The sequence below is a fragment of the Microtus ochrogaster genome, chromosome 5 (assembly GCF_000317375.1).
Source record: "Microtus ochrogaster isolate Prairie Vole_2 chromosome 5, MicOch1.0, whole genome shotgun sequence".
Taxonomy (NCBI): Eukaryota; Metazoa; Chordata; class Mammalia; order Rodentia; family Cricetidae; genus Microtus; species Microtus ochrogaster.
This window is the reverse complement of record NC_022012.1, coordinates 51,046,121-51,070,790: the sequence shown is the minus strand read 5'-3', so window position 1 is coordinate 51,070,790 and position 24,670 is coordinate 51,046,121. Positions and strand designations below refer to the sequence as shown.

Genomic DNA, 24,670 nt, shown 5'->3' with positions numbered 1-24,670 from the left:
GACTCCCAGTGACTGGGGCGCACAGCTGTCCTAGCCACTGGCTGATTTCACTGTGGGGAGGGGCTGAGGGAGGGGCCAGTGCCCAGGAGAAGAGAGCACTCAAGCCCAGCAAATGATGGGACAGACCCGAGAAATCTTATTCACGGTAGCTAACCCATCTTCCTCCTCTGAGCTATCTGCTAGCCTCTCCATCCAGTCACTTCTCAGGGGGAGCACACACCCTGAAGGAGTGGAAAGGAACTTTAGGACCCAGGAGGCCTCTGAGGTGAAGGAGTACTGGAAAGAGTCCTGGGGGTGGGTCCTGCCATTTTCAAGAGCCAGGGTAAGCCCCTCTGGAAAGTTCTTGGAGCAGCTTCACAATGCTACACATGGAGTGGCAGGGCCAGCTGTGTCTTCTTGGAGCCTGCTCATATAGAAATAATCGGGATCATGCCCTAGTTTCATGTGCCCACATGGGCTCTAGGTGGGTGCCCCAAGTGTGTTGTTTGCCTGTCCATGGCCTGGAGGAGCTGCTCACAGTCCCTTAGACCCTGGTAAGTGTTGGCTTGCTGGTTCCCGCTGGTTTGCACAGACAGCCTTGATGCCTCAGCACCCCAGCCAGCCTCTACTTGAGGCTGCGAATTATAATTTTGATTGGTGGCCCTGGCATGGGCTAGGAACTCTACTCCAAAGGGTGGATAAGAGTGTCCCTCAGCCTGGCCCACTCTGCCTGAGACTCATCTGCCCCCAGCTTGCTCTGTCCTCTCTGGAACCTGCCCTGAGCCCCAAGCTCAACTTTATTCCAAGCTCTGTCCCACTGAAGCAAGCTGGGCTCAGCACCAACTGCTGGGGTGCCACTGCTCCTCCTTACTCTGGCCCTTTTTAAGCGGCTAGGATCCAGCTACAGCCTCTGTCTGGAGGCCCTGAACTAGGGCGGGCTCCAGAAAAGCTCAGATACCAGGGATGTGTGTGCTCTGGCTGGCAGCTACCAGTAAGTTTGGGGTCTGTGTCTTGGCCTTTACCTCGGCCTGGGTGAAGTTCACCAAGGCCTCCTCTGCACTGCCTTGTTGGGCATGGAACAGTCGGCCAAGCTGGGGGCCTCTGACCACTCGGTAGAGCAGGTGCCGGGGGTCAGTGCCCGTGCTGGAGCTGGCTCTCAGGTTCTGGCTGCTGAGGGGCTGCACAGACTCTGGAAAGAACAAAGAGGCCTGTCAGTTTTGAGTAGGCGCCACGGCCAGGGACTGTTGTACCACCCTCAATTCTACTCCAGCTACTCAGCATGGTAGCCCTACCTGGACAGACAGTTAACTTCCGGCTGCCCTCCAAGGAGAGAAGCACTTGCTTCTGGGCCACCACTCGGAAGAAATGTCCAGGCGAAGTGTGTGCGCCATCAGAGAGGTCGAAGTGGAAGCCGCCTTCCAGGGCTCCTGAGCACAAGGGGTGGATCTGGATCCTGCTGGCCCGACAGAGCTCCCTTCCCTTAAGGTACCTCCCAGGGGGTGGGGGTGGGGGTGGGGGCTGAAGACCCTGCTCAGCACCCACCTCTGTGTGAGAACAGCACAAGCCCACTGTCCAGCTGGGCCTGTGTGAAGCGGTGGACCTCTGTGTCTGGAGCCGCCCTCAGCGCTATCCGTCCATTGCTGGGTTGCTGGATGGTGTAGACCAGGTCTTCCGGCCCCGAGTCATTGTCTGTGCCCCTGAGGGCCTCAGGAGGGATGGGCACAGTGGCCCCCTCCCAGATCTGGGGACACAGGCATGTGAAAGTTCTGTTCTCATCGTCTGCCCACTTCCTGGCCCTGGGACTGACACCAGGGCTCCACCCTGCTTTACTCAGCTGTCATAGATGCCTGTGTCTGAGCTCTACTACATAAAGGGCCTTCCACCCCATTCTCCTCCTTGGTCACCTCAGCCCTGGTTCCTTCTTCTCCACCTGTCCTAATCTTAACTGTACCTCAAAGCCAGCTGACAGCCTCCTGACTAGAAATAGTCCTGTTTGTCCCTTACTGAGTTCTTACTCCCCAGAGATCCCCATCCCTGACCAAAGGTGTGCAGGGACCTCCCTTTCCTCCTACTGTGGCATGCACCACCTGGCAGGGGTGGGCACAGGGCTAGCACAGGATACATAGAAATAGGCTTTCCTACCAGTTGAATGCTGGGCGGGCGGTGGGGTGGGAGGTGGGGGTGGGGGGGAGGAGCTGAAGAGCAGAGAAGAGAGTTGAGAATTTCCTGAAAAGTCAGGAACCAGAATGCAGGGGAGGCCCTGGAGGCTATTCTCCCAAGGAGGGCAAGATCCTCTTCCTGGGCAAGTGGCAGAGGGCTGGTCATTGGGGCCATTCTGGGTAGGGGTTCTCATTAAAAAACATCCTTCTTGCATCCATGAGCTCCTCCCTCATCGAGTCCCAGGAAGAGAAAGCTTCACTGTCGGGCTCCAGGGAGCGAACATGGGTGGATATTGCCATCTGGTGGCCAATTTGCCACACAGCATTTCCAACCTGTGGTCCTAAACAATCCTTAGTAATCGAAACCAAGTCCTGCTTCTCCAATTTAACCGCTTCCCACAGGCAACATTATACCACCTCTCCACAGATAGCCACAAAAGAGTCAAACCCCAGGTCAGTAGCAGCCAAAGTTGCCCTTCTACAGCTTCCTAAAGCTCTCCTGGTGGCGGTCTATCCCTAGAACAGGAGTTCTCAACCTTCGTAATGCCGTGACTCTTTAACATGGCTCCTCAGGCTGTGGTGACCTCCCACCCCACCGTAAAATTATTTTCATTTATCTTTCATAATGGTAATTTTCCTACTGTTAGGAATCATAATGTAAAAATATCTATGTTTTCTGATGGTCTTAGGTGACCCCTGAGAAAGGGTCATTCAACCCCAAGGGGTCGTGACCCACAGGTTGAGAACTACTGCTCTAGATGCTGTCATCCAAACCTTAGTCCAACCTCTGTTGTCCCAAGTAGGCCTGTCAAGCTATATCCTTTCTATACCATGTGATCGTGGAGTGCTGTCCCTGTGGACCGCAGCTCCCATTTCTACAGAACAGGGGTGCCACAGCCTGGAAAGCACAGAAGCTTGGGGAGTCTAGCTGTGGTCTTTATTTGATGTGGTGCTTGAGCTCCCCACCTGCAGCTCACTCTACAGGGCTTGTAGAAAATTTTGTCAGGTGTTTTGGGCTTGGCATGAGGGAAGCCTTCTGCTACAGGCGAGGCCAAGCGTGACCTTTTGAAAGCAAGACTTCCCACCGTATTTCTAAGTACCCAGGAACAAAACCTCACAGCGGCGCTGATTTCAGTGCCGTATCACGTCTCTCTGCCTGGTAACCTAGTATGTGGCAGCAAACCCTTTTAGAGGATGAAACTGAGGAGGACAGCATCCCCCGAGCAAAGGGGAGAATTAGGGGACCCTAGTCTCTTTCCAGAAGTGGAGACGGGGTGGTCCCAGGGGTGAACTCACCTGCAGGCCTGTGTTTGTGCTGAGGACAGGTGGTTGATCATTAACAGGCAGGATGGTCACGGTGAAGGCCATGGGCTGGCTCTGGCGATCCATCTCCGAGGCATTGGCCACCAGGACAAAGCTGTCTGTTGGTGTCTCACTTCCATCATGCACATAGCGGATCAGCTGTTCTTCCACCTACAAGCAGACCCAGGGCTGGTTGTCAGACTTCAGCTACCCTAAGACTTACCAGCACCCTCAATGTTCTGTCGTTGGGTGCAGGAGAAGACAGACCCCATTTAGAACCCATTTCCACAGGTAAGAAGGCAGGGAGCAACGGTTGCCAGCTCCCAGAGAAAGACGTGAAATAAAGCACGTGAAATAAATAGTAGCAGCAACCAGAGCCGGGCTGCGGCCCTGGGGTCTCTGGAACAGACATACCTCTCTCCAGGAGAAGGTACTGAGGCTCCCGTCTCGAGGTTGGTCCTCCTTCTGCAGGGCCCCGTGCTGGGGTGGTTCTAGCACCTGGAGGAGGAGACCTGGCAGAGTGGGGAAGTAAGACCCGGTGATTTGGAGCAGTGGAGGGGCCAGGGTACGGGTGCCACCTTCAGGAACGCTGAAGTTTTGCCCCTCCAGGGGGATGACTGTGGGCAGCACCTCCAGCTCCACAAAGATGCCCTCAAGAGGGTCACCCAGGCCTGAGGTCACATCCAGAGAGAAGGAATCACTCCAGGCTCCAGGACGAGAGTGCAGGTAGAGAACCCTGCCTGAGTTCACTGCCTCCTGGGAGAAGCTCTGCACAGGGTCCAGGCTGGGAGGCTCATCCGCTGAAGCACCGTGGGACACCATCACCAGGTAGCCGGCGCTCGGGGGGCTCCTCAGCGAGAACATGATGTCTGTGGGCAGCACTGCCTCCTGGGCTACCTGGTTAACAGAGACCATGGGGACACACGGGGTCACAGGCTGTTGTGGACCTCAGCTGGCAGAACAGGCTTGCTCTCCACCTGTTGCTCATGTTGCCAGGATATTGCTGCTCACATGCATTTGGGTTCACACGCAAAATGTCTAGACTCATGGCCGGCTGGCCAGAGGGGGTCGCAACCAGATTCAGTATCAAAGGCATAAAAGTGACAAAAGTGTGTGCGTGCACACACACACACACACACACACACACACACACACACACACACACACACACACACACACAGGTTTCTCTGCTGGGGCTCTGCTCAGGCACTATTTAGATCTGTTAGGTGGATTTTTCTAGGGCTTTCAGCCCCCAATCCTGTTATGGCTGCCACTGTGTACCACTAGAGGGCACCTCTACCATTCCTAGAAGCACAGGCTCCCACACTACAGGTTATAAGCAGTTTGCTGAGCTAGGTCCAGCCCAAAGGACCGACCTCAAAGCTGGATCTAGCCACAAAACACACAAACAAACAAACAAGTCTAAGTGCCACCCTCAGATTTACGCGTCTGACTCTATGCCCTTGCAGAGCACATTCCTTTTGCTGGAAACGCTATCCCTAGTTTTGGTCGTCTGTATGATGTGCTCCCCTGCCATTCTTTTGAGCCTTTGCTGGCCTAGAACTTACTAAATAGACCAGCTTGGCCTTGAACTCACAGAGATCTACCCGCCTTTGTCTCCCAAGTGCTGGGATTAGAGGTGTGCACCACAGTTAGGGCTCACGCGCTCTCCTCCAATGTGTGCACACCCTGACTTGTTTAGTCATGACCTTCCTCGAAGTTCCAACACTCAGAATGAGAAGGGTGTCAGGATTTGACAGAATCTGGTCTGAGTGGCACAGCAAGGCTGCGAGGCTGCTGGGCAGCATCGTACTATGAACTCCCTGAGTTATTAAGCACTGCATAGACCCTCATGGTCCCGGTATGGGGTCTGGGAAAAGAACTGAAGGCCTGGGGATCTGAGCCGCAGTACTCCTTAGAGCTCATGGCCCATGGCAACCTCCTAGGGAACTTAATACATATGCGTGGGTTCTACTTTAGAGATCTCGTGGGTCTCACTAGAGCCCAGATTTTTCATGGTTAGCCATAACAAGGACACGTGTGTATATGTGACCCCTGCAGGTACATGCAACTTACAGGGAGATGTATGTGTAACAGAGTCCCTAAAAGCACATATAGGTGAATACTGCTAAGTCTCCATAGTAACATCTCCTTCATGGAGGTGGTCCTCTGCTTGACCCGTGGCCATGCTCACCTCCTTGTTCCTTACCTCTAGCTGGTCCCTTCTGATCTCAGCTGCTTCCCCCTGGAAGACGTAGATCTTTTTGTGCTGGACCAGTTGTAGTGGGGCCAGGGGGCCCTCCAGGGCAATGGTCACTTGTAGTATGGTGTCAGTGTGCACTGGCCCTGCTGCTACAGAGAGGGCCAGGGAGTCGTGGGGGTTGAGGCTGCCATTGTGACTGTAGAGAATGGCTCCATCCAGCAGGTCCCGTTGGGTGAAGGAGGTGACTGACTGGCCATCCCGGAGCAGCTGTCCCCAGTGAGGGCCAGCTGTTACGTGGTAGTGGACTTCATTTCCACTTCTAATGTCCAGGTTGGTGTCCAGGTGGAGCACAGCTGTGTCGATGGTGCCCTGGCCTCCTTGAGGAACCACAAGACTAGAATTGTTGGCTACGTGAAGGTAGGGCTCTGAGGCCTGCACCTCCAGCATGGCAGTGGCTTGGTGTTGCCCATCAGACACCTGCAGCTGGAGCCAGCCATGGTCGGCCCCTGAGTGCACGAACAGGACTTGCTTCTTCCTGAGGTCCTCCTGGGTGAAGCGGTAGATGGGCCGTGTGGGTTCCTCCATAGCCACGATGCTGCCAAAGAGGAGGTCCTTGCGGGTCAGCACCAGCTGAGCATCGGTGAAACCCGAGTCAGCGTCACTGAAAGCCACGTCGTCTGTGGTCAGCAGCCGCTGTCCACCCCGGGCCACATGGAAGACGCGGCTGACGGTCTGCACGGGGGCGTGGTCATTCACAGGCTGGATGGCCACTCGGAAGACACCGCGCACCTCCTCCCAGGCCATGTCACCACTGCCCTCGCCCTGGTGTGTGGCCACAAATGGGATGTCATCCTCGGTGGTCTCGGAGTCATCGTGCTGGTAGACCAGCCGGCCATGCAGCAGGTCCTCATTAGTGAAGGAGGTCACTGGGGTGGCCTTGCCCTTCGGTTCCTTCCAAGCCAGCCTGCCGTGGTGGGGCTGCTCCATAACCTCGTAGAGATAGCTGGCACTGTTGAGACTCTTGACGAAGAGGTGGTTAGCAGACAGGACTCCCTCCCCTCCCTCGGGTACCATGAGGAGGACGTTAGTGAGGACAGGAGCATTTGGGTCACCACCAATGTGGATGGGGAAAGTATAAAGTGGGGAGAAATGCGGTGGGGACGTCACACGGAAACGGAAAGAGTCATCCGCTGCCTTAGAGGTCCGCATGGTGGCCCTGTAGGTCACGCGACCGGCCTGCAGGTCACTCTGGCTAAAGCTCTGGCCATCTGATAGCCTTGTACCCTGGAGCTGCAGGTTGCCTTTCCGGGGCGCCTGGACCAACTCGTAGTGGAAGCTCTGAGGGCCTGCCTCCCCCTCCAGGGAAGCCTCGAGGTGGGCTAGGGTGAGGGTCTCCTGATGAGGGTTCTGGGTATGCAGAGGCTCAAGCCGCAGCATCCATATCGTAGCCCTCTGGATGGTCACGGGGAAAGACAGGTTGCTCAGGGTCTCCTGGCCCACCTGTACCTCCAAGGTCAGCTCCTCCACGGTGTCTTCTGTGTGGTGTTGTGGGTCAGTGCTCAGGTACCTCACGCGGCCTTGTTCCACATCGCGCTGGTGGAACGCCAGTGTGTCCCACCACTCAGTACCCTCCACCCCTCCTGCTCCCTGCTTCTGCAGCTCCCCGAACTGCAGGGTGCCGGTGACTCGGAACAGCACGCTCACATCCTGTCCCACTGCATTTGTTTCTACGGACAGATTGGCAGGCAAGATGGTTGCAGCAGAGCCCTGGGCTAGGTGCAGCCCCGTGTTGTGGAGGATCTGTATGGCCGGCCGGACAGCCACTACCTTCAGCGTAGCTGGAGCGCTGGCCTGCATCCCATCACTGAGCCGGAACGTCAGGTCCTGGGCAGGCCCGCCACGATGGACGTAGACTATGTTCCCTGCCTCCAGTTCCCGACAGGAAAACTCAGTTGCTGCCTCTCCAGGCTGGTCCCTGTGTTCCACAGGGACACCAGTGGCGACACCAAGGAGCTGGATGGTGATACCCTCGCAGGCAGAGTCTGGATCATAGGCTTGGAAAATCTCAGGTCCCAGAGGTTTCTGTGTGTGTTCCAGGATCACCATGAGGCTGCCGTGCGGGAAGACAACGCGAGGTGGGTCATTGACAGGGTTCACCTGGATGGGTAGAATGTAAATCTGGCCTCTTCGGAGGCAGGAGGGGACAGGGGCTCGAGCGGTCACTGACACCTCCAGCATCAGCTGGTCAGAGGTGTCCTCAGAGCCATCATGAACAAAGCGGACCTTCCGGTTCACCACGTCCAACAGGGTGAACATCTTCCTGGTCTGCGCTCCTGGGATGTCGAGCTCCAGCTCGCCATGGCGTGCGTTCTGGCTCACGCTGAACAGCACCTGGGACTTGCGAAGCTCTGCCTCCATCAGGTCCAGCGTGGGCTGCACGTGCCTCCACTCCAGCCATGCTGTGCCACCCTCGGCCACCACCAGCGGGCTAATGGTAAGCAGCTGGGTGAAGTTGGCAAAGACAGGAGGCAGTCCTGGCTCGGGGATGCATGGCTCTGGCAGTTCCATGGCTGGCCAGGCTTCTGGTGCCAGGGTGGAGAAAGTTCCATATGGACCGTAGGCCTCTTCCTCGTATTCATCTTCCTCAAGCCTGCAGCCTGCTGCCATGTCACGGGTCAACCAGGCATCCCGGAGGCCCTGCCTTCTGCCGTTAATACTGAAGTCTTCTATGCAGCCTACCAGGGAGATATTGACAGCCCCTGGTGTCAGGCCTAGCCGGCGTTCTTGGAGGTGGCGAGAGGCCTCTGCGTCCAGCCCCCCAAGGAGTAGACCGCCTCGTGGTTCCAGGTAGCTGAGGACCCCGCGGTTGAAAGTGCGTGTAGGGTACTGGTCCACAGAGATCTCCAGCCGGTGAGCATCTATGTGTACACTGACCTCGTGGGGCTGCCCATCGGCGACAGGCACGCTGTTACGAAGCAGCATGGTGCCTTGGCCCATTTCAACCACAGCCCTCAAGTGGCCCTCGAATATGTCCACATAGATAAAGTTGCCACGTTGGTCCCCTGCTTGGAAGGCCAAGGGGGCTTGCTGACTCCGCGTTGTAAGGGTAAACTCCAGTGTGCCTTCCTTCTGAGTGCTCCAGGCAGAGAAGGTAGCCAGCGAGCGGGGTCCAGAGAAGCCCAGGCCCACGTCGTCACCAGCAGAGAATTCTTCAGCACAACCTTCATGAACATCAGGAGTTAGTGGACGGAGAAGGTTGCGGCCATTGAGAGTGGCTGAGTGGAGGCAGCCCCTCAGGGGTCGGCTGATTCCCTTCAGGTAAGGCAAGTCAAGGCTTCCAGAGCCCCCCACAAAGAGTCCATAGGTGACCTCCAGGTGGGCTTTTGGGATTGGGGCCGAGGTGTTTAGAATCCCATCAACAGACAGCACAGCCAAGCTGTCAGAGACAGTAAACACTATGGTGTGGGGGGCAGAATCACTCAGCACTATGTCTGTTGGGGTCTGCAGCTTCATCTCCTTTTGGTCCAGGACGAGTCTGACCTGGAGAGAGATAGGGAGATCAGGGGTGGGAATAGGGGACGTTTCTATCTACCCCACAAAAGCACAGTGGGTCTTTCACACCGAGCTCCCCCCCGCAAAGTGGGACCAGGACGAAGGCGTTCGTGACATCACTAATGTGTCCCTCACTGACCAACAGTAACAGGGCAGAGTCAAGGTTCCATGGTACTTTGTGTAATCCTGACCCCAGGGATTTCCACAAAGCAAGACTCTCTCCTGAAGCAGGGCTATCCACAATCTCATTCTACCTATCTTTCCTTGGGTGAGCAGTGCCAGAAAACCTGGTTTGGATTCTAGAAAAATTACTTCTGGAGGAGCAATAGGAACTCTGGAATTTCCTGGTGAACCCCTTTAGCAAGGAAAAGTAGCTTGGCTCAGTGCACAGGATAAGAACCTAAAGGGATGGTTTGTGTTTTTTTTTTTTTTTTAATTCAATGTGTGTGTGAGCCTGTGCATGTGCGTGTGTGTGTGTGCATGTGCATGTGTGTGTGTGTGCATGTGCGTGTGTGTGCATGCACATGTAGAAGACAACTCTCAGGAGTCAGTTTTCGCCGGCCACTTTGTGGGTTCTGGGGACTGAACTTCAACCACCAGGGCTGCACAGATGTGCATCTACCTATTGAGCCATCTCAGCAGCCCAGATGCTGTTTTGAGGATCCAGCAGAGAAGGCTCCCTCCATGACATGGACACCAGAACCAGAGTGGGTGGTGGCAGAGTACAAGACCTTAGCTATCCACAGACTATCTCTGTACAGTGATAGGCACCACTGTGACTACTGCACCAGGCCCCGGGTGACACCTTGTGGCAGCGAGAAGCCATGGCAGCCCTAGGATGATAGGGTCAGAGCCCTCAACCCCAATGGGGCATGAAAGCAGATGTGTCCAAGGCCAGGACCATAAACTCTTCACGATTAGTAGGAAGATTCAAGAGAGAGTCAAATGCCCCCTTGCTAATAATATTAATCTTAAAGCAGGAAATAAGAAGCAGGTGATAATGGCAGTGTTATGATCACAGAGTGTATCACAATACCACAGGGGAGCCTAGCGGGAAGTGGAAACCCCAGTGGAGGGACTTGAGTCAGGTGAGTAGCACGGGACACTCCCTAGAAAAGGGACTAGTTCCCTCACACAGAGATGTCAAAGAAGGAGGACTGGTTAGGCACAGGGGAGAGGAAGGCAGGCAAAGGAGAAAAGCCGGGGCCATAGTGAGAAAGCCTGTCAGTCAGTCAGACACTGTGAAGAGGTGGAAGGAGGAAGCGGTTCAGTGCTCTCAAGTCCAGATGGCCATCCAGGGGCTAGGAAGAGAAGTGAAGTCAGCAAGTAGGCAGAAGCGCCATAACAGACTCTCTTTCTGGGATGTCGTTCACTCACAGTGGACAGACCAAGACCCCAGGGCAGAGGTGATGTCCATGAGGTTGCACAGCCAGAAGCAAGGCGTTCTAAGATAGAGAAGGAATGCCTATCCCTGTCCCCGGGCGCGCCACTCACCTGCAGGCATCCAGAGAAGAGCTGGAGCAGGAGATGGTCAGCGTGGCCTGCTGCCAAGAGAAGCAGGGCATCGGGCTGAGGTGTGGAGAACTGGAGCAGCAAGTCTGCTCTGGTCAGGGCTGTGGGCACGGGCACCTCCAGGTGGTTTTCCCCAAAGAAGGAGGCTGGTGAGAGAGAGAGAGAGAGCTGTGGTCAAGGCCAAGCTCCTGGCAGGAGGAGGCTAGGTACCGCAGAGACAGACAGCTGTGCTGCCAGAGGGGCCTCCATATTAATGCGTCCCATAGCTCTCTGTGGCATTGTCTAGGGGCCTTGTTAGGACTTCAGCTGTTGGGAACTGCTTGGGTTCCTGAAGCCACATGTTTCCACCACCTCTGGGCCCTGACGACTGCCCATCCTGGGACTGGTCTCTCCCTGTCTTGTCTTGATCATCTTTCTTGGTGGGCACAGTCTCCGGGAACAGGGGATCCCTGGTCACGTTCCTGCTCCTAGGGTGGGCTCTTCATACCCCTTGCCACGGTCATGTTTCGCCTCTGTGGTTGGCCAGAGCTGGTGCCAGATGGTGGAATGCAGACAGGTGATTTCTTCTCTCGTGCTATTTTCCTAGTGCCTCTGGGGATGGGGTGGGGCGGGGCGTCTCAGTGCTCGGAATCTGCCAAGAAGCCAAGGCTCTCAGGCCAGATGGAAAGCACGCGTAGTGTCAGCCTCAGAATGGGCCAGAATTTCCTCCATCACTCTGCGATTGCTTCCTGCTGCAGCACTACCACCAGTCTCTGGTGAATAGTCACATCCGGGCTCTCTGTTTCCACACTTGCCCAAGGAGCCAGGGAAGACAACGGCGGAGTTTCCTTCTCTAGGCCAAGCCAGGACTGAATCTGAGCACTAGGGTAGGAGGGACCATGGGTCTGCCTGCTGGACCAAAGCGAGCATCCTCAGGCAGCAGGACAGACGAGGTCTCCCCAGGGTCAGGGACCGCCAGCCAGGCTCCCTTTGGACCACTCTGAGATTGCCCTCCTTCAGTCTCCCTCCAGGCGCTGTCCCCTGACTCCCGCCCACCACCAGTTTCTGGTCCATTCCTTCATGGTGATTAGAACCTTGACGGCCTGCAGATATCCAGCGTTGGGGAAAGGCTACAGGAGGAGGAAAAGACTCATCACAGTCAGGCCTCTCTGAGACTTCAGGGCCCAGTCAGGCTGATGGCTCTGATAGAGGTGATCTGGCATCAGCCACACAAGCGCTGGGCCCTGGCCAGCCTGAGCCAGCTGACATCCGCCTGAGAGCAGCATCAGCCACCGCAGGGGCCTGCGCCTGCCTTCTCCGCCCCAGGAAGGATGGCTGGGAAAGATAATGCTGTTCTCAGGGCTGAGCTGAAATCTCTCTGCTGGCTCCTGGATAGAGCGAGCGCAAAGCCACCTGCCCAGGTGTGGCTGGCAGGCTCTGCAGGCCCCCGCATATCTTGTGCCAGGGAACCTCAGACCAAGGAAACTGGCAGGCAGTATGTACTTGTGGGGGTGCCGTATCTGCTTGAGGGAAAGGCGGCAGGCTAAACCAAGGGCAGCCAGGGTACAGAGGGTGGGGCACACAGCCTCCACCGGATGGAGCCACCACCTCGGTGGGCTGGAGTGGCTTGGAGCAGCTGCTGAGACTAAGCAGTAAACCTTCAGGGATTTTGTGAGCCAGGTGACGCTGCCCACTCCGAGAATATTTATATCCTGCAGAGGCAAACATCGCAAAGGAGATCTGGGATGCTCACCACCCCCAAGGAAGAGGGCGCTCTCTCTCTGGTGAGAGCAATTGGGCCAAAACTCCCTTGCACAGAAAGTGTATGTCAACTTCTTAGGTCTTAGATGAAGCCAGGGCTGTGGGTCAGGCACCAAGGAACACGGCTGGCCCTAACCATTGAACCACTTGCTTCTGCTCTCTTCCCACAGGAGAGAGCAGCAGCCCGTTTGGCTAAGTGGGAGGGTGGCAGGAAGCAGAGGTACTTTCCAGAGAGCTGGGGTCTGAATAAGCCCATTGAGGGCCTGGGCCCTGCTGTTTCCTGTGTGGAGAGTCGCTTACACTGGCTGCCTTGTGTTGCTCGAGTGTGCAGCCCAGGCAAGCCCCCTTGTCCGAACAGAGGCCTCTGAAGCCAAGCTGGCTGGGGCTTTGGAAACTCTGACAGGACTACCGCTCACCTCCATATTCGTGTTCCTCTTACTCTCTCTGATAGGCTGCATCCAGAATTGCTGTCATTAGGTAGGGGGCAGCTGGAAGGGGCCTTCAGATATAAAGAGGGTGCGGGATGAAGAAATAACGAGCTAGAAGTCAATCTCAGAGGCCTTCCTGGAGGAGGTGAGGGTGGCATCACCAAGGAAGAGGAATAAATACTCTCAGAGATTAGGATCAGTGAAAGGCTGGTAGGGATGCAGAGATCCTTCTGCAGGGAGGGGGAAAGGGGTGGCAGCATCAGCTCCCATGCCCCCTGCTGGTTCTAGATAACTTACAGGCAGAGAGAGTTAGTGGTATGGGCTGAGGAGGGGAGGTTATTGTAGTGTGCTTAGGCCAAGCCCTCTGTGTGGGAGGGGCAAACGCCCTAGGCTCTGGGAGATGAACTGGAGAGGCAGGAAGGCTGCTTGCTGCCTGTGTGGGCTTAGGTCACAGGTGAGTGTCCAGGGCTACGCAGATGTGCGTGCATGTGCTTGAGTGTGTGGGTGGCTGCCGGGCGTCTTTGGGGTTTGTCTAAGGCTATGTGTTTGTGTATACGCGTAAGGGCTCAGAGCTGCTAGGACAGAGGAGCGATTGTGCCCAGCTCGTCCTGCCTCCCTTGCCTGCCTGCCATTACTTGGGCAGGCCTGCTCCCTCAAAGAGGCCATGTGTTCCTAGAGGGCTCCTGCCCCTCCCATCCCAGAGCTCTGCCGAAGGCGGAGAAGGCCTCGTGGCTTCCCACCCTTCCTCTCATGAACAGGGAGCTGCTGTCTGGGCCCCAGGGTGGGGTGGCTCCATGCTTTTCCTGAGACTCAGGGTCAGGAGACAGAAAGAGCTCATGTCCTGCCATGATGGTCCCTCTCACAGATGGTCAGGAGCAGCTTTGGTCAGTCTTCAAGATAGCCATCCTTTGGCAGGCCCCGGATTGTGCTGGTTCCTCCTGGAAGCCTGGGACGACTAAGTGCGTCCATGGGGATTGGTCCCTGCCCCAGGGAGCACTCAGCATTTAGTTTTGTCAGGGTAGGGTCACTATGTAGTTGACGTTATCCTTGAACTCTGCATCACCTGGTAGGATTACAGGATTACTATCATGCTACACCTGAAGTTGCTTCTTAGGGTGCTCAACCTTCGGCTGGTCAGTCGGCTCTGGGGACAACGGGGCCCTATGTAGGGAGTACCTATGTGTTTTAGCTCTCCCTGCCTGGCTGGGAGCAAGGTTTTCAGTTTACATGCTTTACCGTGTGCTGGGGCACTGCTGTAGACCCAGCTCCTCATACTCCTCCGAACTCTGCAAGCCAATGGTCTTTCTTTCTATCTGTTCTCTCAATGCCTCTGCCTATGACTCTCGGTCTTGCCACAGCCCACCTTAGGCCTCTGACCCTCCTGTTCTCTCTTCTCTCACCTTTATCCCTCATGCCCATCTTCCTGTAACTGGGAAGACAACTCCCTGTCCTAGGAAGTACCGGAGAGTCAGGCCTTTGGCTACCCATCCTGGGTCCCCCATCCATGCAGAACAAGTTCCACAATATCAAAGTTCTCTGTGGCACAGGACATATCGGGGACACAGTGGGGAAGCTATCAGACTTGGTTTCAGAAAGGTAAGCTTGAGGTCTCTGCTCAGCCACTGTCTGAACCTCACCCCAGCACCACCCACAGTACCCAAACCCTGGCAGTGAAGCCCTTGTGAGCTCCATGCTTACAGCCCCTCATAGCCTAGGGCAGTCAGTCATGCCTCCATGGCTGGCTTGCGTCATGGGCAGCACCAGCATTCCTCGTTGTCTGCCGTCGCCTGACTTTATAAGGGAGAAAATGGGAGCCCAGAGCTGTTGGGCAGGATGGCAGTAGGAGTGCCTGCTGCCCAGCTGAGTGCAGGGTGGGGGTGGGAGCCCTGGGTATGTGAACATGGGGTGATGCCCAGTGCTGCTGAAAGAGAGATAGGTGAGAGAGACAGGGGACCAAGCTTCATCCGTCACTCACTTGTTTATATACACATGCATGTACCCACACAGACACACAGACAGACAGACTGACACACAGACAGACAGACAGACACACAGAGGCACACACACATACAGACAGACACACAGACACGCACACATACAGACGCACACACACAGATACACACAGACACACACAGAGACAGAAAGACAGACAGAAACAGAGATAGATACACAGAGATGAAGACACAGACATACACACTGCCACACATACACACACAGATAGGCAGACACACAGACAGATACATACACAGCTATACACACATACAGACAGTCAGACACACAGATACACACAGACACACACATAAAGACAGAAAGACAGACACAGAGACAGACAAACACAGACAGACATGACACACACAGAGACACAGAGAAAGGTACATACACAGACACAGACAAACAGACACACAGACTCACACACTGAGCCTAATGCAGCAATTGGGATGGAAAAGAAGAGCTAGTCTGGGAGAGAGAAAGTCCGAGGAAAACACTGAAAATGAGACATAGTGCCCCTCCTCACCAAGACTGAATGCAAGGGACACAGCCTAGAGTTAGAAAAGGAGATGGAGAAGCCAAGGGAGACGGCAAAGGCAGAAGCCTACTGCTGTGGGTTGCAATGAGGGTGCCCAGTGAGTGGGGAAGAAGAGGATCCTGCCTCAGGGAAGCTGTATTTCTCTACTGCAGCCTGTGGGGTTTGCCATCGGGGTAATAATCCATCCTGGTTCCAGGTCTGAGAAGGCAGGGTGAGGTTGGAGTTTTCAAGGGAGTCTAGAGGTCTGTGGTCCAGACTCTTGGGAGGGCTGAGGCAGGGATGAAGGGCTCTCTGTCTACCGGCCATGGGGGTGGCGGACCCACCTGGGGCTGAATACAGCCTTTGTAAGAGCAATGGGCCCAATGCCCTGCATGAGCCACGGAGCTCTCTCTGAGGTCACCCAGCCCTCAGGCCAGCTTGCCTGCCTCTCCTTGTATCTCCAAGGACTCCTTCTCTTTTCTCCACCAAAGACTGGTGCCCTGGCTACTGGCTCTCCCTGCTCTGGGCTGGGGGAGCAAAGTGATAGGGAGGCAAAAGCAGCTTATGGAGTCCCCCAGACTAGGGTGTGTGCGGTGGTGGGTGCGGGTCGGCACACCTGGACAGAGCATGTAGGTGAAAGTGAGGTCTGGGAGGAGGAGAGACCCCAGGTCCAAAGACTCATAGAACTGGTTTCTGCATCCCGGTTGACCAGGACTGCAGGATAATCTACCATACTGCCCGTTTCTTGGACCCCTTGGCAAGGGCAAATCTGCCTAGTGGGCCTAGCTTGGGGGTGGTTATCTACTCCCAAATCTGCTCCCCACCTCCCACCCCCATCAGCACTCACCCACTCCGAGGCCAAGCTACCACCCTGACCCTGGCCACCACCTTTCTTCACCTCTGCTACTCTGAAGGTAAGGAGGAGAAGATGAAATGGAACAGATTCAGGTCGGACCAAAGGGGTGACAGCTTCCACAGGCATGATGTTGGGGTGAGCAGCCTCGTCACCTCCCCCTGCTAAGGGCTCCCTGAAGACGGCACACGGTCACTGTTCTTTAGCTAAGCTCAGCTGATTCCGGGCTAGCTCAAAATCACAAGGGACCGGGATTTAGAGCAGAACTCGTTCATTCTCCCTCTCAGGACGAGACCCCATCCCAGGGCAGCGCTGGACCACCAAGCACTGTCAGTCACAGGCAAATGGCCTCCACCAATGAACACCAAGACTTCTGCTGGGGTCAGCATGACCTGCTTCCCCTCACCCCAACAACTGTGCGGCCACAAGAATCACACTTGGACCTTCACTCTCTCACTGACTTTTTGGTCCCCTGAAAATCCAAAGAGGCAAGAACAGAAGATGGTTTCCTCAGTTATTGCCTGAGCTCCACCTCTGGCCCTGGCCTCAGCTCCTGGTCCTCTAAACAACTACCACCAGTCAGTAAGCCACGCTGTGGGCCATAGATTGAGGATGCTTTCCAAAGCAGAGGCTCACATGAGGGATGTGGGCTCCTGGAGAGAAAGCAGGAAGGCACTGGGCGATGCCCTGTGAGCTCTCTAGGGGCAGGGCTAGTATCCTGGGCTTCCAGCAACACATCCCAGCCCGGGGGCCATGTGGGGCACTAGAGGAAGTAGGAGGGAAAATGAGAGGTTGTGATGGAACCAATAGCGCAGAGTCCACTAGGCTGGAGGCTGAGACTGGAGGAAGCGGGTCTCAAAGGAGTCTTTGTAGAGCTCCGCTGCTCCCCAGCCCGAGGCAAAGAGGGAGGAACCAGTGATGGGGGGAGCAATTCCAAGAGGCTTTTCTCTGCCTTATAATTTTCCTCCTTGTTCAGATGGGTGGATTTCTAGGCCCTCTCCCACATTCCCCATCCCTTGCTGGCCAGGCCCTCGGGGGTGTGAGATTCCCATCTCAGTGGGCTCAGGCTGGGATAAGGTTAATGGCATGCAAAAGAAAAAGAAGGGACTCCATGGAGCCCTAGCAGGATCTCTCCGAGACACCTCCCATCTTATAAGTGGGGACACTGAGGCTTAGAGACGACAATTCCCTGTTCATGGGGTTCGCAGGGACAGAGGTCAGGGCTGAAGTCCCTGGGAGTGTGGTGCCAGAGTTGGGTGATGTGAGTGCCAGCAGGGAGGTGTATGCACACAGAAGTGGTGGCTGCCATCGGAAGTGAAGCATCTGCACTGGCTGTGGTGGGAGGAGGGTGTGAGGCTTGGCATCTTTCCTGGGGAAGACACACTTTTTCCCTTCTTGTCCCCCTGAGGCTCCCTCTGTCAGGGTCGGGTGGAAGTGGGAGGAGCGGAGGACCGGAGGGAACGCATCTGCTTTGGCTGGCAGGGTGAGGAGGCCTGGCTTCTCCTGGAGCAGCTGCGGGTGGGCTCTGGGAGCTGCTGGAAGAGGGAGGGGCTGGCAAGAGGTGGCCCAGTCTTCTCAGAAGCCAGTGATTAAGTGCCAGTCCTGCCCACTGGGATCTTGGAGGTCAGGGAGAGTGGAGAAAAGGGGGTCTAGGAACGAGGCCTGGAGTGTGTGTGTGGGGGGAGCTACTCTGAGAGTATCTATTGGGCCAAGACCTCTTACAGGCAGCTCATACAGACATAGACCACAATGCCACAGACCAGTCATGAGAGTGGGGGTGTTGGGAAGGTATCTCAGAGTTCCCTTGCCTGGCAGGCTGGATTTGGAGATGGAAGGGGTGAGCTGGGATAGGAAACAATGACTGTGGGCCTGGGCAGTTCTGAAATTAAAGCTTGGTGGCATTTGTGTGCAGAACAGGTCATGTTCCTCGGAACAATCATGTCTAACATTTAGGGAAGAAGAGGGAGAGACCTCCAGATAGATGTTTCTCATCAGGAGCTGGATTAGGGATCATCTGTCTCCTATAACATAGACAGACACACAGGCAGACAGGCAGTGTATGTGTTTGTGTATGTGATACTAAGCATGTGCTTTACCACTAAGAGACAAGCCTGCATGCTAGAAGCTCTTCAGGGTAAGACCCAGGCTCGTGTCCCCACGTAGGGCACCATGGACATGTAGGTGGAGGGAGCACCATGGACATGTAGGTGGAGGGAGCACTATAGACATGTAGATGGAGGAAGAACCATGGACATGTAGGTGGAGGGAGCACCATGGACATGTAGGTGGAGGGAGCACCATGGACAGTAGGTGGAGGGAGCACCATGGACATGTAGTGGAGGAAGGACCAGTAGGCAGAGGAGTAGAGATCAAAAGGAGGTGACATTTGGTCCTATTCAAGAGTTTCCTTTAAAAAAAAACTTTATTATTTATTTATTTTATGTGTATGGGTGTTTGCCTCCATGTGTGTCTGGGCACTCATGCATGCAGTCCCTGTGGAGACCAGAAGAGGGTGTCAGATTCCCTGAAACTGAAGTTATAGCCAGCTGTGAGCTGCCATTCAGGTGCTGGAAATCAAACTCATGTCCTCTGGAAAAGAAGTCAGTGGTCCTAACCTCTAAGCCATTTCCTTAGTCCTGGAAATTTCTTCCTTCCTTCCCTCCCTCATTCTCTCCTTCCCTCCCCCTCTCTCTTTTTTTTTGGGGGGGGGTTTCCGAGACAGGGTTTTTCTGTAGCTTTGGAGCCTATCCTATCCTGGAACTAGCTCTTGTAGATCATGCTGGCCTCGAACTCACAGACATCCACCTGCCTCTGCCTCCCGAGTGCTGGGATTAAAGGAGTGTGCCACCACAGCCTAGCCTGTCTTGGGAATTTCTATCAAGGAGATCTGTCTCAGACGGGCTGAGCAACAAAACATCACAGTGGCCAGTGCCCAGCCATAAGAGTCTGTGGCTAGAAGGTAGGGCCCAGAAATCACGGAGTCAAGGGCTAATCAGGCCATGCACAGAGCCCTGAAGGACGTATCACATCTCCTGTGGGTCTGCCTCCTATTGGAGGTGGGTCCCATTGCGTTTCCTGCCACCTGTGGCTCCCAGGAGCTAAATCCTGCTCTTGTTACAATGTGCCCATCTTTTTTTCTTTCAGTCTCAGGTATGGCCTCTTTTACTGAGCCCCAGGTCCACTACCAGTGGTTCTGGACATCTGGGCTAGTAACTCCCATGTCCAACCCCACTCAGCAAACAAGGTCATGTTGTCCCAACCTGCACACTGGCCCAGTAAAGTTTCCACTTCCAGCCACTATAGACAGAAGTCTGAGTTCTCCAGGATGCACATATTCCTCCGTCCTCACAGCCAAGGGATGTCCATTTTCCATCTATCCTGCCTCTGCCTCTAAATTCTCCCTCAAATTAATTTTCCTTCCCATTGTGTCATTCTACAAGGCAGATGGCTACCATCCCGTGCCCGCCTAAGTTAGCTTCCTGCTTTCCACTGCAGGTAGTAGCCACAGTTAAACTGATGTGGAAGACCCTGAGTGACCTTGTGCCTGTCCACAGCCTTCATCCTCATCTCCCTTGAACTTAACCATGCGCCAGCCTTGCTGGACCTCAGGCTTTTCTGTCCAGATCTAGCAGACACCCATGCCCTGTCTTGGATCTAGCTCTTTCTTCTTTCTCCCTGAAAACAGACCTCATGCCTCCCTCCCCTTGTCTTACAGCCAAGGCACCCTCCTTTCATTTGGGGCTCAAAGTCACTCAACTGTGGAGAGTTGTGTGCCGTCACTTCTTTTTGTTGACACTATGATCTCAGGCACAAGGTCACTTGTGTGATCAAGGGAGATGGCAGGGAGGGTGTATAAAGGGTGACCACATGCCCTCAGGTGGCCCAGGTGGCCCAGGTGGCCCAGGTAGCACTGTGGAGACTGCCTTGAATATTCTCCACTGTGTCTCACCTCTAACCTTTTTTCCAGCCCTGCTAACCACCTAAGGGGCCTAAATACAGTGACTGAGGAAGGGTGGGAGACTGTTCCAGCCAGGGAGTGCTTTTTCTGGCCATGGTGACCCAGTCTGACGCTTGTTTTCAAAGAAAATAGACTGTGAGCCCCTATTTATAGCTGGAGGCATAGCCACAGACAGAGGATAGGATTTGAAGTTGTGCAGGCCCTTGCTCAGGCAGTGCTCAAGGAGGGGCCATTCCCAGGCCCCCTCCCCATCCCCCAGGCTCTGAGGAAGTGTCTGTGGGATCCTGACATTCCCTGGGACAGGATGTCGTCTATGCTTTGGGCTAGGGGACAGGGCCTGGGTGAGGGGGATGGAAAATTTCTCTCGGGATTATTGGTCTCCAGGGCCCAGACTCCCATTTGGGAATGGGTGGATGTGGGTCTATTTTGTCTACTGAGAAGATGGAGGAGCATCTAGGGGGTGCCATCTTCAGAGGGAGCACTTTAGACTGTCATCCAAACTGGGTAGAGGATGACAGAAAGAAAGTGCTGGACCAGAGGGGGAGAGGCAAAGATGCAGAGCTAGCAATGGGGAAGGAGGCGATGGAGAGAGAGGAATCACAGATATGGGAGAAATTGAGAGAGCCAGTCAGGGACAGGGATGGTCAAGATGGAGAAGCAGAGATGGGGTGGAAGGAGTATGGGAGAGACAGCAGCATCCCAGTGGTAGGCAGGAGCAACAGGGGAAGCCACAAGCGGGCATTTCAGGCACAGTGTGGGACCTGAGCTGGAACCAAATAGGCCAGGGCAATAGTGGACATCTCCGTGACTTTCACTCTAGAAGCCAGGCCTTTTCATTCATCCCTAGAACCTGGGTTTGGGGACCCCTCTCTGGTTCTCTGAGTGTACAAGACTAAGTCTGGTGGCAGGGCAATAAAATGCTACAGGTAAGGCAGGGCCTCTGGGGTCAGCTACACCTTAGGCTTACTAGAGAGTGCGCTTCCCAGTCCTGAGAGGTTCCAAGCCAAAGCAGCAGGGACAGCCACCTGCTGCCAGTTGCTATGCAGTCGCTGTCACCGCTGTCACCGTTGTCACCGTTGTGCTTATTAGGGGCTATGGGCTGGCTGCAGCTTGGGCATGTGTCATGCAGCCATAGCCACAACCGGTGACTCAGATGGTTAAAAAAAGGAGCAGTCCCGAGTAGTGACTCAACTGGCTCTGGAGGGGCTGGGTGGGTCTGGCTGGGACAAAATGGGGTGGTCGGAGTTTATTTTTGGCAGGGTGGGGCCAAGCTAGGGGGTGGAAGATGGGAACCCAGGGGTGGAGGGAAGCTCTCATTCTGGGAGAGCCCCAGGGTCTGGGGCTAACTTTGGGAAGTGATTCCCAATGCCAGAGAACACTGGCTCATCAGTGCCCTGAAGCCCATCTTACTGTGTGGCCCGGGACAAGCAGCTAGCTAGAAGCTGAGCCCCCGTCTTGTTCTTAAGAGCTTGGATTCAGAACTGGGAGATTAAAGTTCCCAGGCAGAGGCACAGAGAGGGACAGGGGTCTGTTGAAGGCCACACAGCAGGGTCAGATATCTCAACCTGTCGCATAGTAAACATAGGCTCAAGTCCCCTACCTCTCTCTCGGATGTCACTAATTGGAGGAAGAAATCTCCATCTCACTCCCTATTTCTAGAAGGGCTCAGCTGGGCTGCAGATGGGTGACCAGAAGCACACGGGCCCCAGATGCCTGGAGACAGAAACAGCCAGGGGTAAGCGCCTGGATTCTATTAGCACATCCGGGGAGCTAGCCTACCCTTTCCCAATGCGCTATAAAATGAAGGCAGAGGTATCCACACAGTAGGATCTCAACCCGAGACTTAGGATTGGGTAGTCCTTCTTCCCAAGGGTTCTTCTGGAGTCACAGTGCTGGACTTCACACCCTGTAGACCTCTCTGGAAATTAACTTCTCACCTGTCCTCATGGGGCTCACACATGGACATCACCAACATCCCAGAGATTTCTTTTCAACTTCTCTCAGCCTGTATTTCTGCCCGTTGCTATGTAGCTACCATTGCTGATTACAAGTGGTGTTAGTGGCCCTGTGGTACTCTGATGTCAAGCCACTTTATGTCAAGGTCATTGGGCTCTTGTCAGAATTGGACAGTGTATCAAGAAAAGCCCCGTGGGGTTGGCAGAGGGCAAGAAAAAGACAGGATTCTGTGTTCCCCTGCCCGTAAACAGTACTGGAGCCATTTTTCCCTGCCCACTTGCTTTCTCTGGGCCTGGGATTTGAGTACCTTTGGACACTCACTTGGCATCCTCTGACTGAGTTTCAGCTGCATGCCAGCTTAGGGTGCCTTGTTCAGGGCCCTCATCTAGTGGGAAGCGGGCTCTGGGCACTCAGGAGGGGCCTTCTGCTCCTGTAGGTGAGCAGGGCAGAACCTGAGCCCTCAAGCAGGATAGAGTGGAGTCCTGTCTCCACTTTGTGAGGGGTCCTGGCCTGGGGGTGCGGTGAGTGGGCAGCAGTAAGCTGGCAGCCTTCACTGAGTCCTTGCCTTGGAACCTTTCCTGAGCAGGAGCACCCCACAGCTGAGCCACCCACCCCAGAAAGACAGGAGGAACCGAATATCAGCAACCTCGGGCACAAGGGCCCATAGACCGTTTGTTTATTCCAGGCCTTGGTCTGGCTTCGTTGTCTTTAACACATGTGAGAAGCAGGAGTTATTCTTTCCTGTTTTATAAAGGACTAACTGGAGGCTCAGAGGGGGCCAAGCCAAGGTCACACGAGAGTGTTAGAGCTGGAATCTACTCCCAGATGAGCGCTCTAACACTATGTTTGTAACCACTGTGCCTAGCCTCTTGCCTCCCCATAGAAGGTCCAGCCCAGGGATGAGAGCAGGAAAGGAGGGGGTGGAGTCAAAATGAGAATAGGAAAGAACTCATCCATAGCCCAGAGACTCCCCAAAATGGTGATTTGTTCTCCCTCTGCCAGAAGGGGGTGGGGAGGCAAGGCTGCCTTGCCCCAGCTGCAGCAGGGAGGAACTCTCCTCGTGGGAATCAGCATCCTGGGCCCATTGATATTTATAGCTGCCCCCTCCTGAAATGTGGGCGGGGAAGGGTTTGCTCTTAGGTGGGAACGGAAGTTGGTCTCCTCTCCCCAGTCTCCTCTGCTCCCCAGAGAGCAGATTGGCCCAGACTTAGTCAGAGGTCCTTCCTGAGCCAAAGTGTGTGTCCTGAATTGGGGGGCTTCCCCTAGGGCTTGCCGGCTTGGAACCTGGACCTTGTTCTTGCCAGAGCCCACGGAACAATGCACTGTGTGTGTGTATGTGTACATGTGGGCACACACATGTTCACGCACGCACACCTGCTGAGTGTCTATCCCTGGGTCGGGAGACAGAGGGACAGTGAAAGTACGTTGCTTTATACGGGGCCCCAAGAGAAAAGCTTACTAGGCTATAGGTCTCAGAGCCATTAGTGGTAAAAAGACTTTTTACCATAAGTGGTAAAAAGGGGCCATGGTGATGAAGCTCAAAGGATTGGGGAAGGGAAGTCCAGTAGTGGAGACCAGCTGGGGCAGATGTGGAAGGGTGCTGGGAATAGCAGATGCTAACTGGCTGGCTCAGTCAGACACTAGGACATGATTCACCTTGACCTTGGAGGCTGCTGCACTGTAGGGAGGGAAGGGCACAGGGTAGCGATGGTGTGGGGTCTGCTGGCAGTGAGACAATGATGCTTTTGCCCACTTGAATGTTCAGGAATCCTATTTGATTGTAGGAGTGGCAGAGTGGGAGTATAAGACAGGAGAAACCTCAGAGTCTGGGCGTGAGGAGGCTGTGTTCAGGGGCTCCTCCCTGCCTTCAGGCTTCCCGCTGAAGTGCCCGGGGAAGGACTCCACGGGAAACCCCACCATCAGTCTTGAGTGGGATTCTTTGAAGTAGCTTCAATGTCTCTCTCTCTTTCTCTCTCCTCCTCCCTCTTTTCTCTCTGCCATAGAATCTTCTATTAAAACAGTATATTTTTGTTTTGTTTTGTTTTTTGACACAGGATCTCACTCACTATCGAGTCTAGAATGTTTAAGGGCCTTAGACTCACTATTTAGCCAAGAATGACCTTGAAATCCAGATCCTTCTGCTTCTATCACCAAGTCTTGGGATAACAGGTGCATGCCATCACACTCAGTGTATGTGGTTCTGCTGGGGACTGAACCCAGGGCTTCACACATGCTAGACAAGCTGCCAAAGAAGCTGCATCGCTAGCCTAACATTATACCATCATCATCATCATCATCACCACCGCCACCATCATCATCACCACCACCATCATCATCATCAATTTTGAGACAGGGTCTTGCTATATAGCCTAGGCTGGACATGAACATTCAATCTCACTTCTTCCTCTTGAGTACAGGGATTATAGTAATGTGCTATCACTCCTGGCAAAAAGGACATAAAACTCAATCTATAAACATTTGTTCAGGAAGCTGCTCCATATGCACTGGGTCAGACAGGCATC

General features: G+C 54.7%; 1 protein-coding gene across 1 annotated transcript in view; it reads right to left on the bottom strand.

The window, feature by feature from the left end:
• The window catches only part of Cspg4 (chondroitin sulfate proteoglycan 4), a 35,725-nt gene that overhangs the window by 5,970 nt on the left and 5,085 nt on the right, over positions 1-24,670 (bottom strand). The window contains exons 2-8 of the mRNA XM_005347404.2: positions 10,690-10,853; positions 5,650-9,183; positions 3,855-4,337; positions 3,435-3,611; positions 1,522-1,720; positions 1,272-1,406; positions 1,002-1,168 (exon numbers count right to left, since the gene is read on the bottom strand). Coding sequence (XP_005347461.1) covers positions 1,002-1,168; positions 1,272-1,406; positions 1,522-1,720; positions 3,435-3,611; positions 3,855-4,337; positions 5,650-9,183; positions 10,690-10,853 — 4,859 coding nt within the window. The remainder of the gene's footprint in view (positions 1-1,001; positions 1,169-1,271; positions 1,407-1,521; positions 1,721-3,434; positions 3,612-3,854; positions 4,338-5,649; positions 9,184-10,689; positions 10,854-24,670) is intronic.